At 41.2% G+C, this 20,371-nt stretch overlaps 1 protein-coding gene and 2 pseudogenes across 1 annotated transcript; all 3 read left to right on the forward strand.

The window, feature by feature from the left end:
- Window positions 1–8,959: 8,959 nt before the first annotated feature.
- Window positions 8,960–11,651, forward strand: LOC104599393 (L-type lectin-domain containing receptor kinase VII.1 pseudogene; annotated as a pseudogene).
- A 3,166-nt stretch (window positions 11,652–14,817) lies between these two features.
- Window positions 14,818–15,237, forward strand: LOC148803491 (uncharacterized). The gene has a single exon (XM_088896309.1). The coding sequence runs from the start codon at window positions 14,818–14,820 to the stop codon at window positions 15,235–15,237; it is 420 nt and encodes a 139-aa protein (XP_088752435.1).
- Window positions 15,238–18,357: 3,120 nt separating this feature from the next.
- LOC104599395 (L-type lectin-domain containing receptor kinase VII.1 pseudogene) lies at window positions 18,358–19,839 on the forward strand (annotated as a pseudogene).
- The last annotated feature ends 532 nt before the right edge of the window (window positions 19,840–20,371 follow it).

Here is a 20,371-nt window from a genome sequence, read left to right on the forward strand (position 1 = left end):
TCTCCAGATCGGCACTTCGATCAAGGAGCCACTTCGCTCTCAACTGGTAAGCTTCTTACTACAAAATTTAGATATATTTGCTTGGTCCGCGGCAGAGGTGCCCAGAATAGATTCCAAGATTCTAACTCATAAATTAAATATCGATCCCTTAGTCAGGCCAGTTAGACAGAAAAAGCGCAACCTCGCCCTAGAATGCTGGAGGATAGTCGATGAAGAGGTCGAGAAGCTCTTAGCGGCAGACTTCATCAGGGAAGTCCATTACCCGAGCTGGGTAGCTAACCCAGTTCTGGTAAAAAAGGCCAATGGCAAGTGGTGCATGTGCATCGATTACACCGACCTGAATAGAGCCTACCCAAAAGACTGCTTCCCGCTGCCCAAGATCAACTGCCTAGTGGACGCGACCTTAGGGCACGAATTGCTGAGCTTCCTCAACGCCTATTCCGGTTACAACCAGATTTGGATGGACCCCGCCAATGAAGAAAAACTGCCTTTATCACTGAACTCGGGTTGTATTGCTACAAGGTCATGCCCTTTGGACTAAAAAATGTCGGAGCAACCTTTCAAAGTTGTAAACAAATTTTTTGAGCCTTTAATCGGCAATAAAGTTGAGTGCTATGTTGATGGCATGGTTGTGAAGACCCAGTATTCGAATTTTTTGTTAGATGATTTGTGAAGTGTTTTTCAAATTTTACGAAAATATAATATGAAATTAAATCCTAACAAGTGTGTCTTCAGGATCACCTCGGGTAAATTTTTGGGTTATATAGTCAACCGACGTGGCATCGAAGCCAACCCGGAAAAAATAAAGGCCATCTTAGATATGAGACCACCCCGCAAACTAAAAGAGGTTCAGAGGCTGAATGGTCGGATAACCGCCCTGAGCCGTTTTATGTCTAAATCGGCAGATCGCTGCCTACCCTTTTTTAAAGCCATAAAAAAGAGTAGAGACTTCGAGTGGACTACAGAGTGTCAGCCCTGGATTCTCCACATTGACGGCTTGTCCAACCAACAAGGAAGCGGTGCAGGAATAATTTTGTACGACCCAAGCGAGGTGAAGCTGGAATACGCACTCTGGTTTGGGTTCGCGGCATCAAACAACGAAGCAGAATACGAAGCATTGGTCACCGGGCTCACCCTAGCAAGGGAAATGAAGGAAAAGCACCTCGTCATATGTAGTGACTCTTAGCTCGTAGTCAACCAAGTAAGCAGCGAGTATGAAGCCCGCAACCCCACCATGGCTGCTTACTTGGCCAAAGTTAGGGAGATCCTGCGTGGCTTCATTTCCTACTTCATTAGACAGATTCTGAGGTTCGAGAACGCTAAGGCCGATGCCTTGTCCTGATTAGCCAGCACAAGCTGCAACACCATGCGAACCGTATATATAGAGGACTTACCTCGGCCTAGCATTCTCGGGGGGGGGGGGGGGGGGGGCAAGAGAGGTCGCTCTTGTAGCACAAGCAAAACCGAGCTGGATCGACCCACTCATGAGTTACCTGCTTCACGGGACCCTCCCAGCAGAATGCAATGTGGCCCGAGGGTAGAGTGTCAGTCGACTAAGTACGTCATTATAGACGGACAACTGTACAAAAGGTCCCTTCACGCTCCCCTACTTGCGCTGCTTGCGACGAGGCCGAGTACGTACTCTGCGACATCGATGAAGGATTGTGCGGCGGACACTTGGGGGATAGGGCTCTCGCAAAGAAGGCATTATGGCAAAGCTACTACTGGCCCACGATGAAGGCAGACACACTCGAGCTCGTCAAGAAGTGCGATAAGTGTCAGAGGCACGCTAACATCCACCACCGACCTGCTGCCGATCTGAAATACCTCACTAGCTCGTGGTCCTTCACACAATGGGGAATCAACATACTTGGCCCATTCCCACCAGCGACAGGACAGAGGAAGTTTCTGGTCGTAGCAGTAGACTATTTTACAAAGTTAGTGGAAGCTGAATCTCTAGCAACAATCACAGACCGCAACATACAAAACTTCTTTTGGAAGAACATAGTGTGTCGCTTCAAGCTACCTCGGGTACTCATCTCTGACAACGGGAAGCAATTCGAGGATATCAAGTTTCATAATTGGTGTGCTGAAATAGGAATTCAGCAAATTTCACCTCGGTGGCACACCCCCAGGCGAATAGGCAAGCAGAAGTCACCAACAGAGCCATACTTTGCGGACTGAAAGCTCGCTTAGCTCAAGCCAAAGTATTGTGGGTAGACGAACTGCCTAGTGTACTCTAGGCCTACCGGACTACCATCAAGACTACCACAGGTGAGACTCCTTTTAACCTCACTTATGGCATAGACGCGGTGATCCCAGCAGAAATCGAGGTGCCTACACTACGCTTGGAGGCCTACGATGAAGAGACGAATGATGGCAAGCCCCGTACTAACCTGGACCTGGTGGAAGAAGTATGAGACCTGGCATACATCCGGATTTCAGCTTACCAATAGAGAGTAGCTCGGTACTATAACACCCAGTTCAAAAAATGACACTTCCACGTCGACAACCTGGTTCTTCTGAAGGTTATGGTACTTGACCCCGGCGTCGGTAAGCTCGGACGGAATTGAGAAGATCCGTACCGAGTAAGACGGGTATTCGGGGAAGTTACGTACGAGCTCAAGACTTTGGAAGGGAAGCAAGTACCTCAAGCGTGAAACATCGGCTACCTAAGAAGATATTATTTGTGATCACTGAACTCGAGAGAGGACTGTGAGTCACCTCCAAAAGCCCAAGGGCCATGATGCCGATCTGGCATAAGACCTCGACACTACGATAAGTCCCAGCCACCTCTTCGGCATGGGCAGATAAGTCCCAGTCGCCTCTTTGGCATGGGCAGACAAGTCCTAGTCGCCTCTTCAGCATAGGCAGACAAGTCCTAGTCGCCTCTTCGGCATAGGCAAATCAGTTCTCATGCCTAAGGCATAAACAGTTCGGGTACAGCCCCTACTATGTCTAACCCATGTCGGCATATAACAACTGGTTAATCCCATTTGAAGTCAGGCCCGACGGCTCGGCACTAAGGGAAAACCGACACCTAATTGTGTAGCCCGTGTGTAGACAGGTCTGGTATATTACCCTATAGTGTCCGCCCACCTCGGCGTACAATGATGTGAAGTTACCCCTTCTCGGAATCCAACTCGTTAGCTCGACAGTTGGGGGTAACTAACATCTGGAAAAAAATTCTCCTATTTGGTATAGTTCGCCAGCTCGGGAGTTATTTACACTTAGAAAGTTTCTTGCACAGAGATAGCCAAAACATTTGTAAAGTTGAGTACAAAAAAGAAGGAAAAAGAGAAACTTTTACTATGAACCGAGCTCGGACTATACATCATAAAGGATCAAGAGGAGGCTTCTAGTCATTTCGGGGCTCCTCGTCCTTGGTAGAGGCTTCGCCAGCACCGGTCTCCTCATCATCGTCGAACAGGTCACAGTCGCTTTCTGCTTCGGAGTCCAGATCTTGGGCAGCTTTGACGGCCATCTCCTCTGTGACCCGCGAAGTAGTTATGGCACTGAGGTCGAGCTAGGGGAACTCACGTCGGGTCAGCCACCTACTAAGTTTAAAACCTTTGCGGTAGCTCGCCATCCCCACGTCGACCATCTCCCTCTGGTACTTCGCCGAAGTCTAGTACTCTTTGACGGCCTTAACCTTGGCTTCCTCCACTACTTGAAGAAGTATCTCAGTCTGCTCCTTCACATGAACCTCGAGGTTCTCCACCTCCCTCTTCAACGCTGCCTCCTGCTCCGCGAGCTCCTTTCTCAAGGCCACCTCACGCTCTTCGGTATCCTTGTTCTCGGACATTAGCAATGTGATCAGCACTTTCTTAGCCCGCGCGTCCTTCTTCAGTTAGTTATAATCGTTGCAGGCTAAGTTCAGCTCGGTGTGCGCCTTGCAGGAAGACTCGGCTGTGAAGGCCCGCTTCAAGATCACCTCGGATTGGTAAGCCAAGGCGTGGATGGCGGAATTCACCTACAAAGAGAAGAAAACAAGCGTCAGCATATAAAAAGTGAAGTACAAGATAGATTGAAGAAGACAATCCTGAAAACTTACCACCATGCAGTGAGTAGCCGCTTGGGCTCCAAGCTGAGCAACCGGAAGTTTGGCCCAGCTAGCAACCTCCTCGACATACACTGCGCCTTTGCTCTTGAGGAGGCCGTACTTCGGAGTCAAAATGCTCCAAGCTGCATCGTCGCTGCCTGAAGAAGCGGCAGTTGCCAGGGCGGGCTCCGAAGACGTAGCCTCCTCGGGCGCACGGGGCGGGGAGAGCTTGCCTGATTCCTCCTCGACTAGGTCTATCATAGGAGGTTGCTCGGTGGTTGATGGCTGCTCGGGCTTTGGAACGGCAGCTGGCAGGGACTCAACACGAGTTCTTTTTGAAGCTCGCTTCTTCTTCCCTTTCTTCATACTCCCGAAGAGTTCGTTCGCGAGGATGTCCATAATAGCTGCAACAAAAATGAACTGTCAGAAACAGTACCGAAATAAAACAAAGGAAATACAATAAACAGCGACCTACCGGGACTCTGACCGGCCTACACAAACTTCTCCTCAGTCACAAAGTCTACGAACTTCAAGCCGAGCTCCGCCCAAGATCAGAGCACTTCCCTTATCTTCAAGTCCAACTAGACACCGGGGTCCTAGATGGCTGCCCTCCAATGGGTCGGGAAAGGCCACCCCTCAGTGTTGCGGACCACAAAGTAGTGTCTCTTGCAGGCCGAGGCCTGGTTCGGGAGTTCGTGCAAGAGTTTGAAGCCAGGACGAGGTGACAGGTAATAAGTTCGCCTGTGCTCGGGCAGAACATAGGACGAGTTCTTTTTAATGGAAAGAATAGAGGAAAAGATGTAGAGGTCGAGAGGAAGGTTGTAGTCGTGGAAAAGAGAAATGGTGCCTACGACGTTGCAGATAGAGTTCGGGTGCAACTGGTCTATGGTGATGTTGAACAACTTTATGACTTTGACTATCAAAGGGTGAAGTGGAAGACGAAGACTAGCTACGAGCTGTTCCTCGAAGATCACGATCTCATCATGACCGTGCTCAAAAGGGAAATTTCCTAAGGGGATACTGTAGACAAAGTTGTTTGGAAGCATGTACCGGGCTACTAGGGATTGGAGGCTATCTGCCGTCATTGTCGATGGGCCAAAGTTATCTAGAAGCCGACCTCGATGCGAGGTGGAAGCCAGATTACCAGAGGCCTCTCGCTCCCCTGGGGTGAGTCCACCTCGGGAGGACCGCGGACCGCATCCTGACCCAAAGTAACCTCCTCGGCAAGACAAAGTTCTACGACCTGAGCCAAGGTACCCACCTCGGCTCCAGCGGATTCACCGCTCCCGTCTAAAAGACTATCGAAACTAAAACTAGACATAATGGAAAGACGCGGAATCGAGAAAGAGAGGCAGGGAAGACTCACCAAAAGAAAGACCGGAAAAAGGAAGACGATCTCGGAAAGACACCGAACTAAAGAGACACCGATCTTAAGGACTCGAGCGCGACCTCATATTGAAGATTAGCGGACTTGTGGCGAAGAAAATGAGTTCCTTACCCCCTATTTATAGCTGGTGTGTCCGGGAATCAACGGTCGAGATCGTCATGATCCAACGACTCCTAGGAAAACCAGTTGCATGACCCCCAAGGTTGAAATCGGTTTAGCGCGTGTTTTGACGTCCGTGGAGTTTATAAAACTGCTTGATGTCCGCGCATACACCTGACGCGACCTGGGTTATTCCTGGTTGAGCTGAGTGGCCGAACTGATCCGATCAATGATTCGCCCGTCAAACCGCTTAGACCTCATGCCAAATCCACCTGGACTCATCATGAACTCTCCGCACCGGGTAAGACCCCTGGCTCAGGGAGTGGGGAGCAATTGATGAAGGGTGATTTGGCCCGACCTAGCAAAAAGGGGACACGTGGACACGAACTAACTAAGAGATGACAACTCAACCTAGCCAGATTAATTCACAACAATTGAGCTCGGGTATTCAATCACCTTGGCACAAGGGTCACCTCGGCACAGGGTCACCTCGGTGCAAGGTCACCACGGCGTATAGTCACCTCGGAATCGAGGCACCTCGGCACTCAATCCAGTTCGGAACTAAAATGACTGAAGTATCAGCTTGGGGCTACCGACCTGGGCCATAACGTAATGATCTCGGAAGTTGCTCCAATAGACTCTGAACCTCACGGGATCACGCCGTGTAACGGCAAGCTTATCTTCTCCCCTCTCGGATTGGGCGGAATTGATAATCTTTATCAATTGATAACGTTACCCCCCCAATTAAAGCGGAAACGGATCCCATCAGGATGAAGATCCCGGAACCGGTCCACAAAACCCGCATGGGCTCAACTATATAAAGGCACAAAGCCCAATGACACAAGGTACGCGTGATTTTTCTACTCTCTAGCTTTCTAGCTCTCTAAGCTCTCAAAGCTTTTCAGCTCGCATTAGTTTACTGACTTAAGCATCGGAGCGACCTCGCCGGGTTAGCCACCCCGGGTTCTCTGATTCTCTTTCCCGCAGATTCACCTATCTCACTGCCCGACTGGAAGCCATATCATCCTCTAGCAGGGAGTAGCCAGATCACGCTACATCAATTTTCATAATGAAATCTTATAATCTTTACTTTTTCATGCTTTTAACCATTACCATTACAAATTTAATTAATTACAATGATGCCATTGAATAAAAAAATCATAACTTGTCCTTTCTCCTTTCCCTCTTTCATATTTGATACTAATTATTTATAATGGTGCCACTGTTAACTATTTATAATGATGCCACTAAACTTTTACCTTTTTCATATTTGTTAAAAATTGTTTTTATCTCATTTTATTTACAATCAGGTCATGTTGGCCTGTGCTGAGTCAGGCCGTACTGACCTCCCCTAGGATACTTTAGGGGTTCGGCCCGATACAACCCTTAGCCCCCGCATAGGCCTGTGTCGCGCCACTGGCCAGGTTGGTTTGTGGGACAAGTCTTAGGCCAGGCCAGGCCACGATCCGAGCTAATTCATGTTTTTTAAAATTTTTGAGAAAAATAATGAAAAAGTTAACATAAATTAAAAAATATATAAAAATTAAAAATATATTAAAATTTTATTTTATATGAATTTTGATGTATACAATTGTTTATATATGCAATAATCAAATGAAATAATATAATAAAATTGAAAATAAAATTATATATTATATAATATACGGCTTGAGCCGTGGCGGGCCACAAGTCAAGTCTTAGGCCAGGTTGGGCCACAAACCAGGCTAAGCCTATTCATGGGCTTGGTGGTCCGATAATTCAGCCCGACCCATTAACAATGCTAAATTAATTAATTAAATAATTTGAAATAGCCTTTTCCAATCTTATGTTGATAATACATAAAGTTTTATTTATTCATTTACTTATTTTACTAAATTATTTAATTAGTTAATAATTTAATAATCTAAGAAATTTTTATTGCTAGCAAAGTAAGACATAGAATCATGTATATATTTATATATATTTACTCTCTCACTTGATTGTCTATTTATCTAATTTATTTTACTAAATTTATTTATTTATTAAATTAAATTAATTATTATTTAACTTTTTACAATTATTCCATTATATAAAATAAAAATACAATGACAAAAGTTATCTCTCCCTCTTTCACTCTATTGCCTGATGGCCATAATTATTTATTTATTATTTTATTTTGTTAAATTAAATATATTATTATCCATAAAATTTTATTTATTTTAAATAAATATTTTTTTCAATAAACTTTTAATTAAAAAATTTATCTTTCACAATTTTTTCTTATATAATAATTTATCTTTGACTAGCCACTTACCATCATGTTCATCCGCTAGTTAATTAGAGAAAGAAAAAATACTTCATCGATGTTTTGTATTCAACCCATTAAAAAAAGTCAAGGAAGGCAATATAATCTATAATTTCTTATTCTTGACCAATCCAGTCAATCAAATACCCCAATAGGCACCCATCTCCAATTCGTGATTGCCAAATGTCAATGCACTGCTGGAGATCAACTTGTTTTGGACTCATTCATCCCCCCCACCCCGCCTACGGGCCAATAAAACCCGTGTCGTGCTGGGCTGGGGTTTTGGAGCCCATGGACCATATAATAATAATGGTGATGTATATATATATATATATATATATATAATTTTTTATTTTCAATGTAGTATAACTTTATTTCAATTTTATTGTATTTTTTAAATTTCTTATTTATTTTATATTCTCGTTACTTTATTTTAATTTTAATTTTTAAATTTTTTCCAATTTTCTGAAAGATTATACTACTGCCCACTGGCCCACGGCTTCCCTCCGGGCCAAGCAGGATGCGGGCGGCCCGCAAAAGTGGGTCGTGCCATCCACACATTTCAGTATTACACCTCTCTCCGTCCTTTGGTCAGCGAACCTTCTCCTAGCCGAAAAAGGAAAAATGTTGAATAGATTTTTCGTTTTAGTGAAAAAGTTTTGATTAGTCGTGAATACCTTTAGACTGCGTTTGGAATCGGTATAAATCAAGAATGGTGTAAAAAGTTACATCAATTCCATTTTGTCTTCATACTCATTATTGACATAAAACTCCACTCAGATTCAGTGTAAAATGTTATTAAGTTTATCAATTATCGATATAAAATTCTACTTCTATAATTTAAAACATATCAAACGTAAGATTGTATTTAAAATTGGTGTAAATCAAGAACGATATAAAAGTTTACACTGATTTGGTTGTTGGTGTTTGAAAGAAATATAAATGAAGATCAATATAAAACTACTCTCCAATTTAGATTTATTAGTATTTGAATGGAATGGAATTTTACATTATGAATTGATATAAAACCTCATCAATTTTTATGAATATAAAATTTTATACTTTTGTATCACGGTTTTCAATAGTCCAAACGAAGCCTAAAGTTTTAAATGGATCATCGATGTAAAATATTCCATCGAAAAATTAGTCTTCATCCATCGCTTTTTTCAAAAAGCAACAGCCGCAACGCTACTTTCACGGTTCGGTGTACCGATAACGTTTTACACTGATTCCAAACACAGCATTTAACCAAATACCACCACTACCTTTCTCCCCTTTTCCGGTTAACTCGTTTTCTCTGTTACTTCTCTTCTTCTGAAATGGCGCAGCTTATCTATCTGCAACTCCTATTCCTTTTTCTGTTCTTCCCATCAACATCCACCGTCGATTTGGTCTTCAACGGCTTTGCTTCCTCCGATCTCTTGTCCTACGGCAACGCGTCGCTCGAGTCTCGTATTCTCATCCTTACAAACAACTCTGCTTTCTCCATTGGCCGCGCCCTTTACCCCACAAAGATACCAACCAGACCTCCCAACTCGTTCACGTTCCTTCCATTCTACACCTCCTTCATCTTCTCCATCGCTCCCAATGAGGGCCAACTCTCCGGCCACGGCCTTGTCTTCATCTTTGCTCCCACCACCGGAATCAATGGCACCAGCTCTTCTCAAAATCTAGGCCTCTTTAACCGCACCAACAGCGGCAGCCCCACCAACCACGTACTGGGTATCGAATTTGATGTTTTCCAGAATCAAGAATTCAATGATATCAACGACAACCATGTCGGCATCGATGTTAACTCTCTCACGTCATTAACTGTCCAACCGGCCGGTTATTGGGGTGAGAAGAAAAATGATCAAAATGGGACTTTTCATGATTTGAAGCTCAACAATGGCGCCAACTATCAAGTATGGATCGACTACTCGAATTCTCAGCTTAATGTCACCATGGTCCGAGCTGGATTGAAAAGGCCCCAGCTGCCTTTGATCAGTACTCCCATCAATCTGTCAGACGTTCTTCTAGACGAAATGTATGTCGGCTTCACAGCAGCAACAGGACAGTTAGTTGAATATCATAGGATTCTTGCTTGGTGTTTCAGTAATTCAAATGTCTCGATTGGAGATTCCTTATTAACTTCGAATTTGCCGTCGTTTGTTCCTCCTAAGAGTTCTGTTCTTCGATCAAAAGGAGTAATTGCGGGGATCACGGTGGCGGTTGTCGTTGTTCTCGTCTGTGCTGCCCTGATATCTCTGCTTTTAGTTAAGAAGAGGAGGAGAATGAGGGAAAGAGAGGAGATGGAAGAATGGGAGTTGGAGTACTGGCCCCATCGGGTCACTTACAAGGAGGTTCACGCGGCAACCAAGGGGTTCTCGGAAGAAAATGTAATTGGAGTTGGAGGGAACGGGAAGGTCTATAAAGGGGTTTTGTCAGGAGGACCAGAGGTTGCTGTGAAGCGCATTTCGCTCGAGACTGATGAAGGAATGAAAGAATTCTTGGCTGAGGTATCGAGCCTTGGCCGATTGAAGCACAGAAACTTAGTTGGGTTAAGAGGCTGGTGCAAGAGAGAGAAGGGGAGCTTGATTTTGCTGTATGATCATATGGAGAATGGGAGCTTGGACAAGAGAATCTTTGAATGTGAGCAGAGTATGATGTTGGGTTGGGAAGACAGGGTGAGAGTGATGAAGGATGTGGCTGCTGCGATCTTGTACTTGCACGAGGGCTGGGAAGCTAGAGTCTTGCACAGAGACATAAAATCCAGTAATGTGTTGCTTGACAGAGATATGAGTGGCAGGTTAGGAGATTTCGGGTTGGCTCAAATTCATGTTCAAGGCCAGCCGACGAACACAACGCGCGTGGTTGGAACTGTGGGATACATGGCTCCCGAAGTGTTGCGGAGCGGGCGGGCGTCGACACAGACCGACGTGTTTGGTTTTGGGATCTTGATTCTTGAAGTTGTTTGCGGGCGGAGACCCATAGAGGATGGGAAGCCAGCTTTGGTTGATTGGGTGCGGGGACTAGCAGAGTGTGGGGAGTTGCTGTCTGCGCTGGACGAGCGGCTGATGGCGAAAGGGGGGTGCGACGCTGAGGAGGTAGAGAAGTTTCTTCGTCTTGGCTTGTTGTGTGCATGTCCTGACCCTCGTGATCGGCCAACGATGAGACAAGTTGTGAAGGTGTTGGGGGAGTCAGGGGAGGCGGAGTCATCTAAATGGTTAAATTTGGAGGAGCTTCAGTCTGCAATTTGGGAACTCAATTTCCAAGGGAACTTCGACAGTTCTGCCTTACTGTCGGCCTACTCTCTATCCCTAACCAATGACTCCTATCCAAGTGACCTCTGATGATTGAAAGGAATCTATGTTCATTTGATGATCCATCCATTCATGAGGCTTTTATCTCGATTAGCCAATAGTTTCAGAAAGAAAAACCTTCACCGAGTTCAAGTGGAGTGTCAACTACTTGTGGAGTTAAGATATTCATTCCACACTTGATTGGGAAGAAAGGCAGGGAAAGAAGACAAAAATGTGTTCGTGACTTCAGAAGATGCTCAGTGTTTGAGTTTGCAGTAGACCTTCCAAAGAATTGTGGCATCTTAAGCATGGTAAGATGTTCCTTCTTAACCTGAGTATAATCTTATCTACTCCAAATGTGCAAGGAAAACATGTCCACCTTCAGTAATTCTTGTATACTGCAGACAATAAGCTATTGGAATCAATTTACAAACACCACCCCCAGAAACAACAGAGCAATTTGTAGTCTACATGTAGAATGGAACTAACAGCATATTGTCCTCCTGTTTCCATTAAAGTTTTGCTCACCATTAATAACAAAAATTTGTCAAGCCCCTCTATTCAATGTATTCATTTTCAACTTACATATGGAAAGGATGAATGAATGAATGTTCCTGCTTCCTCAAATTGGATAAATATGTTCAATTGGTTGGATTTCAAATAGGAGTGCCGTTTATAGTTTATTCCCAATCTCATCTAATGATATTGCCAATGCTATTTTCAATGTTAAACTGAATTTCCATGTTCATAAAAAAGGTTTTCTATTTTTTTTTGAATTCGTCCAAGAATTTTTTTTTTTTTTTAATTTTTATAATGTGAAGCCAGCCTTTCTAACTATTTTCTAGGTGCCATCTGCTATTGATTACCAAAATAGTGTCATTTTCTATTTAAGGGAGTTATGGTAATTCCCTTGAAGATTTTCAACCCTCATCAAGAAGAAGTTGCTTCTAGTTTTCCATGACCTATCTACGTGGTTGCATAATACAGAAGATGTAAGCAAATTATCCATGGGGATATTTTCACAAGAGGGTTGCACATTCAGAATCATAGGCTCATAGGTCTGCTTGGGCATAGGCTTGGAAAACCCGGATGATTCTCCAAAAGTTTCTAATGGGTCTGACTTAATAGCTATTGTATAACTTCCTAGCAGCTAGGTTGACTTTGTTGTCCATTGGTTGCAAGGAATTATATTCTCTTTTCGAAAGTAGAGGAGATGAATCTAATAAGCAGGTTTCCTGGGTGATTCAATACTCAGTCTCTAAATCCACCACAGAGCCAACAGAAAGTATTACCATCATGGTCTTGCAGATTCTCATCAGAAAGATGGAAGAATCCATAGCAAGGACTAAATTATTCTGGTTTGTAGGAATCACAGTTATTGCTATTACAAACATCTCTCAATCTTTTTGGTAATTTCAGATTTCTATTCTTGGTATACCAAGATTTCTATTCTTGGTATAAAGTCTCAAGCCTGGGTTTTTGCAAGTACTGTAACCGTAGAAGCAACTTCTGAGGGCATCTGGACTCTGGAAGCTACTTGGACTGTTAGCATATTAGGATGTGTTTGGTTTGAAACAGAAGAACAGAAAATTTGGGACATTCCAAAAGATTTGAAATCTTCCCTTATTTGATACAACTAATGTCATTTTGGATGAATGCAAGTGATCTTACTGATTTATTTAGTTTTCTGTTTGGCATTTTAGTTTTATCTGTTCTTTTTGTGTCCAGATATTGTTTTCTTCTTTCTTCAATCTTCTGTTCTTCCTATGTTTCTAATGCGTTCTCATGGGTTTCAATTAGGACTGAAACCAAGGCTTTATTTGCTTGGAGAAATTAGTGGATCATAAAGATTTGCTTCATCAATTTTTGTTCGCATTGCTGGAATTATAAATTCAATTTGATCTTCTAACTATCTCCTTTCTATTTTAAACTGAAATTAAGGGTTTTACTGCCAAGTATTAGCTGTTTGATTTGATTTGGGTTTTTAGCTTCTTTTTAGATTTTTTTTTATCAATAACCATGAATTTTATTAAAGAAAAGGTGAATAACAACTACAATAGAAGAATGCAATCAATGAGAGATAAACCCTCATGGATTCTTTTTAGATTCAATATACCTTGTTGCAAATCCCTATGCTTGTTCGTGTACTTGAGAAGTAGTTCTTATGTTAAATTTACTGCTATTTTACTAATTTCTCCACTTCAATCTGCCATTTTGTTCTTCTCAGCTATCAGCTATGCTAAGTTTCCTTCGTTTTTTAATTTTGTTCTTTTTGCCTAGTTTTTAAAGGTCTCTCAATACTACTGGTGGGATTTTTTATAAGCTTTTCATTGCAAGGATATTTGCAAGTTATCCCTTAATATGCTATTAATCTAGAAATATTGCTTTATGGAACCTTCTTTTTTTTCAAGATAAGTGTGCCTTGTGCAAGCTTCAGCCACATAGCATGTCCCTTCAAAAGTAGAAGTACTAAGTTTGTGGGTGATATAACATTTCCATAAATTAATTTTTTAAATCATCAGGGACCTATATCAGTACATTTAAAAATTTACATCTACTTCTTTCACATTAACCGGTGAGTTCTGTAATTTTCAAAGTTGGCTTTTACAAATGCAAGGACTACTTTACCTTGCAATGATGGCATAATTTCTGTTTTCTCAAGGTAACAGATATTTGTTTCCTTTGTACCTTGTTTGGAGTTTTTGGAATGTGAGGTGCAGTTACCTTTGCTTTATTTGTGGGTTTAATTATGTGTAGCCTGGTGCTATGGTGGTTTGGGTTTTTAGTGGGTCTAACTGATAGGCTAATTTTATACCACTTGGAGCTCAAAGAATGTTTAAACTTTAAACTTGCTTGGGTTCATTTGAAGGGGATAAAAAGTATAGTATTTAGAATATAGTTGAAGGGAGAATTTTAGAGTTAGGAAGCTTGATTGATTCTGTCACCTGGAATTGATAAGGAATGAGGGTTTATGGTTAAAGTTAAGAAGACCGTTTGATGGAATCTTAGACCGATAAGCCCTTGAAGTGTGTCAAATTTTGTATTACTGAAACATTTCAATGCTTTTATAATTGTGATTGGCAAACATTTGATAAAAAAATTTGGCCTATACATCTTTGCAATATATGAAAGCAGGAGGAGAGTATATTTTGGGGGTTTGTTTTATTTTGGAAGTTAAAACAATATAGAAGGTGATAAATCTCCAGGACCGGATGGTCTAACAAACCTTTTCTATTTAAAATGTTATGACTTTGTGAAATAAGATTTGATGAATATTTTCTAGGCTTTTCACTCAAATGCTTCTCTACAAAGAAGCTTAAATGCCACATTTATTACCCTTATTCCAAAAATTGACGGGGCTGTGAATATCAACGATTTTAGGCCAATCAGCCTTTTACACAGTTTCTATAGAATCCTAGCAAAAGTGTTGGTTGAAAGAATGAAAGGGGTGTTAGGCAGTGTAATTTCTAAAAACCAAAGTGCCTTTGTCCTGGGGAGGTAGACGTTAGACTCAGTTCTCATTGCTAATGAACTTATTGACTCTATAAGAAGAGTGGGAACTTCGGGTTTGATCTGTAAATTTGATATTGAGAAAGCCTATGAATCAAAGTATGCATTAAATCCCCTAAATTTTCAATCGTAATTAATGGGCATTCTGCAAGGTTTTTTGGCAGCTCCAGAGGCTTGAGACAGGGTGATCCCCTCTCTCCCTTGTTGTTCATTTATGGAAATCCTCACCCTTTTTAGCAAGAAGGCTGCAACCTCTGGTTGTTGGGAAGGCTTTGCAATATCTTTTGAAAGGGAAAAGGTCAACATCCTCCAGTTTGCAGATGATACCTTATGTTTTATTGATGTCTCTCCAAATCAGTCGGAAATGGAACTTGGAATTCTTAGCTGGTTTGAAGTGGTGTCTGGGCTGAAGGTTAATCTGAGTAAAAGTCATATTATCCTAGTGGGCCATGTCTTAAATTTAGGGGATTGTGCAGAGGTGATGGCTTGCCAGGTGGAGTTCCTCCTGGTGAAGTATTTGGGGCTGCCTCTTGGGGAAAAATGGTCTTCCTCTTTGGCTTGGATCCCAGTTATCGAGAGAATGGAGAAAAAATATGCAGCTTGGGAAGGCAAAATATCTGTCCTTTGGGGGTAGAGTGACTTTGATCAAGAGCACCCTCTCTAACCTACCCACTTACTTTCTCTCCTTCTTCCATATCCCAAACAAAATAGCAAAAAGATTGGAGCAATTACAGAGGAATTTTTTGTGGAGGGGTTGGGAAGATGAAAAGAAAATTCACCTTGTCAAGTGGGATCAGGTGTGCCTTCCTAAGGAAGAAGAGGGGCTGGGAGTAATCTGAAGAAATTTAACTCAGCTCTTCTTAGTAAGTGGTTATGGAGATTTGCTTCTGAAAGGATTGCATGGTGGAGAAACTTAGTAGCTGCTAAATATGGGGTGGAATGGGGTAATGGGAGATCGAGGGATCCTCCTCTAAGCTGGGGCAGCTCTCTTTAGACAGGCATAATGAAGAATCTTCCTACTCTCTTAGAAGGGATTGGTCTTAAGGTGGGTAAAGGAGATAGAATAAAGTTTTGGAAGGACCCCTGGGGCTTGGAAGGCCCTTTGGAAGATGCTTTCCCTCTTATTTCCCAATGCTCTGTTGATTAGGGGTGTTCACATTAAATGTCAAACCGACCAAACCGGCCCGATCCAACCCGAGTTGGTCGGTTTTTTAAAACCAACAGTCAGTTTCGGTTTGTATGAAAAAATAAACTGACAAATTGGTTCGGTTTCGGTTTTCATACACCAAACCGAACCGAACCAATCCTATATGTTTAACTGTTTAAGTAATTATTAATTAGTCCCTACCCTATGTGTTAAAGGCTGATATATTTTATTTGTGTTTGCTTGAACTTTGAAAAAAATTGGTTATTTATGATAGAAACTAAAAACGTAAAACCAATACCAATATAATACAATGGTACAATATTTAATTCATTTTTGTATAAATTTAAATATATATTGACAAAAAATCAGTTTTGCATAAAAAAACTAATCAATTTAAATATATATTTTGATTTTGCATAAAAACTAAAAAGAAATAGACTTAAATATAAATAGATATTTTAGTTTAAAATATATATATAAAAACCGACTAAACCGATAAACCGACCCTTCATGTTTGGGTCGATTTTGCTTCAGGGTCGGCCGGTTTCAGTTTAGTCAATAAGTAAACCGACTAGGTTGGGTCGGTTGAAGAAAATGACTCAAATCGACCCAACCTGACCCGTGAACACCCCTACTGTTGATCAAGACTCATCAGTAGCTGAGAATTATAATTTTTCTGGAGATACCATTATTTGGACCCCGCTTTGCAGAAGAAGTCTGTTTGATTGGGAACTGGAGGAGTCTGTGGAGCTATTGGGGCTACTTCAAAATCAAAAGATAGATATGAATCTGGAGGGTGAATGGAGCTGGAAATGGAATTCAGATGGTTGTTTCTCTGTTAAGTCCTTAGTCCTCAAGCTGAACAATTCAGGTCAATCGGATTTTCCCACAAATCAAGCTTGGAATCCAATTAGCCTCCAAGGCTAATTTCCTTGTTTGGACAATGGCTCTTCTTGATAAATGTTTAACTAGAGCCAATCTGGAGAGACGTGGCATTCAGATTCTGGACCCCTCCTGTGGCCTATGTGGTTCAGTGGTTCTTTTTCACAAACTACAGATCACCTGTGCATTCACTGCCTGACTTCCTCCTTGGTATGGGGACATTTCCTGAAAGTTCTGGGTATTAGCTGGGTTATGCCAAGATCAGTCAAGGATCTGCTGTACTGTTGGAGAGTTGAAGGCCTCAACAAGAAAGGAAAATTAGTATGGAAGGCTATTCATGCAGCTGTTTTGTGGTCTATTTGAGTTGAGAGAAATAATAGAATTTTTGTTGTAGAGCTAAGAGCCCTGAAGAGTTAGTGCAGAGAACTGTGGGCAAGTGGATCTCTTGGATGTCAGTTACTAAGGAGTTTAAGCATCAGAATTTGGCTCACTTGTTTGGTTCTCAGTCTTGGATGAGTCTATAATCTGATTTGTGATCAGGCAGTCTTTTTGGCCTGGGTTTTGTTGTAATGTTCTTTTCTGTCTGAATAAATTTACTTTACCTTTTCCAAAAAAAATTCTGCAATTATTATTGAAAGTTTGTTGAAAGTTGAAGCACTACATTAAGGTATGAAGGCTAACCCAAGGCGGGTAATTGGCAATGATAGTAGCATATATGTGGAGTTTCCAAGGGTTCTGCTGTCAAATGTACTGCCTGGTTTGATCACATTATCTCTTCACATAGAAAGTGGATGGGTGATGGGTCCACCAGGTAAGAGAAGAATCCTAACAACCCGGATTACAGAACAGGCAAAGGCTTCAACCAGAGACACTGAATAGGGAAATGGGTTAAAAGATGATTGGTTGAAGGATTAAGAGAAGAAAGATAAGAATATTAAGTAAAAAGAGCCATTACCCAATGAAAGCCCCTGCTATCCAAGGTCATGGGAGGGCCGAGTGAGTCCGGCTTTCCTACCCACATAACATCGAAACCACACATGGGGAACATCTTATCCTCTTACCTATTATTATGTTCCCAATGCACGGAGGTAGTGATTTGTGGGTAGGCTGGATAGAGACTTGACTACATCACCTTGCCAAATCTCAAGTAGTACATGGCATAGAAAATCAGGGCCCTTGGTTCAGACATGGGATCCATATACTTGATCACCCCATTTTGGGAAGCTATATAATATATTACAGCGCCCCTTCAGTTTTTAAATGCTACTTCTACTCATCTGCTCTTATAATACTCGATTTAGTAATTCAGCATCACCAACACCTGCTACTTCTGCAATCACTCTAGAAACTCCAAGCTTCAGGTAACCCAACATTTGGCAATCCAGTGTCTACCTCTAGCAGTCTGGCTGCTGTAACTTTAGTCATAAAGTTATCCAGTTATTCAACGCAGAAGAAAAAAAATTGCAGTGGTAGATACTAGAAAGAATACTTTCAATCTTTGCATGCAAAAACGATTGACCAATATAGTTGCCTCTCATGACTCGCAACCCTTTCAAGCTTCAACTACGACTGCACAATTAGTGACAACAATTGTCAATCTCTTGCATTTAATTTTCAACCCAGAAAAATCAAACAGAGAAAGAGAACTAATTCATCCGTCTCTTAAATTCAACCCAATAAAAAATAGTCAAGGAAATAAATATAATCTCATACTCTTTATCCAATCCATTGTCAAACGTGACAGCCAAAGTTTTCTCGTGTGTGGATAGAAATCCTCAGATCGTCACTGAATAACAAGTTTCCTTAACCCTTTAAATCTCAGATAAGTTCTGAAGAGTGAAAACCATTCGAACACGACCATTCTCCCATTGATTAGTACTAACCTTCTGATATTCCTCGTGCCTGAAATGGCGCAGCCTATCTATTTGCAGCTCCTATTCCTACTATTACTAACCAAAACCTTGTTCTTTCGATCAACATACGCCGTGGATTTGGTCTTCAATGGCTTTAATTCCTCCGAACTCTTTTTCTACGGCACGGCGTCGCTCGAGTCTCGTGTTCTCATCCTTACAAACAACTCTGCTTTCTCTGTTGGCCGCGCCCTTTACCCCACAAAGATACCAACAAGACCTCCCAACTCCTCCACGCTCCTTCCATTCTACACCTCTTTCATCCTCTCCATCGCTCCCAGCGATGGCCAACTCTCCGGCCACGGCCTTGTCTTCATCTTTGCTCCCACCACCGGAATCAATGGCACCAGCTCTGCTCAAAATCTGGGCCTCTTTAACCGCACCAACAACGGCAGCCCCGACAACCACGTACTGGGCATCGAATTTGACATCTTCCAAAACCAAGAATTCAATGATATCAATGACAACCACGTCGGCGTTGATATCAACTCTCTCACGTCACTAACTGCTCAATCGGCCGGTTATTGGGCTAAGAACAGAAGTGATCAGGATAGGACCTTTCATGACCTGAAGCTCAACAGTGGCGCCAACTATCAAGTATGGATTGACTACTCGAATTCTCAGCTCAATGTCACCATAGCCCCAGTCGGATTGAAAAGGCCTGAGCTGCCATTGATTAGTACTCCTGTCAATCTGTCTGACGTTCTTCTGGACGAAATGTATATCGGCTTCACTTCATCGACGGGACGACTAGTTGCGTATCATAGGGTTCTTGCTTGGTGTTTCAGTAATTCAAATGTCTCGATTGGAGATTCCTTGCTAACTTCGAGTTTGCCGTTGTTTGTTCCTTAGATACTTCAATCATGTAAATTTCTTCTTATTCCGTTTTTTAATTTTTATTTTGCATATGTTATCTAGAGTAAAATAAGAAAATAGGGTTGGCAAGTTTGAAGAGACGAGAGCAATAAAGCTCAAATATTTTCATCATATATATTAATATATACATGTCTTTTATAAACAAAAAAAAATGATATATACATATATACATATACATACATACATATTATACTTGCTGATAGAGGCAAGGATTAAGGTATCGATACCATATTCCCGATACGGGGCGTATCGTATCTGTATCCATGATCATGGATACATGATACACTATGAATAGATACGTATCCCACGAGTTGTACGTATCGGTACGATATGCATCTGTATCGGCCCGTATCACACCATATCAATGGATACGGTCTGATACACACCGATATGGAGGTATATCCGTGTCTAGTTTGACAAAATTCTATATTGAATACTTTTGGATTGTTTTTCATCTTTAATACAAGTTAAAAAATAATATTATGAAAATTAAAATAAATAATTTAAGATTTAATTTTCCCAAAAAAATTTAATAAAAACTAAAAATTATAAAAATAATATATTTCATCTAACTTAGATGATTTATATATTTTATTTTACACATAATTATATGTTAAAAATGAAAACATAGTTGTTATTTGAAAAACAAAATTGAGTTATTATATAAAAATACTAAATAAATAAAATTTCCCAACAAAATTAATGGAAAACAGAAAATTCTAATTTTAAAAACTGAAACGAATAATTTAAGATTTAATTTTCTCAAAAAATTAATAAAAACTGAAAATTAAATATAATTTATTTTATCTACCTTAAATGATTTATTTGTTTTATTTTACAATTATGTGTAAAATAAAAACATTATATATTAAAAATGAAAATATATTTACTATTTAAACAATAGTTGTTATTTAAATAAAATATTAAATTAATAAATATTCCCAAAATTAATA

Source organism: Nelumbo nucifera, chromosome 1 (assembly GCF_055504915.1).
Source record: "Nelumbo nucifera cultivar China Antique chromosome 1, China Antique-T2T, whole genome shotgun sequence".
In the NCBI taxonomy this organism is placed as follows: domain Eukaryota; kingdom Viridiplantae; phylum Streptophyta; class Magnoliopsida; order Proteales; family Nelumbonaceae; genus Nelumbo; species Nelumbo nucifera.

Excerpts from the sequence above, each read along its gene's own strand:
- LOC148803491 (XM_088896309.1), top strand. The coding sequence starts at position 14,818 with ATGGAAATCCTCACCCTTTTTAGCAAGAAGGCTGCAACCTCTGGTTGT.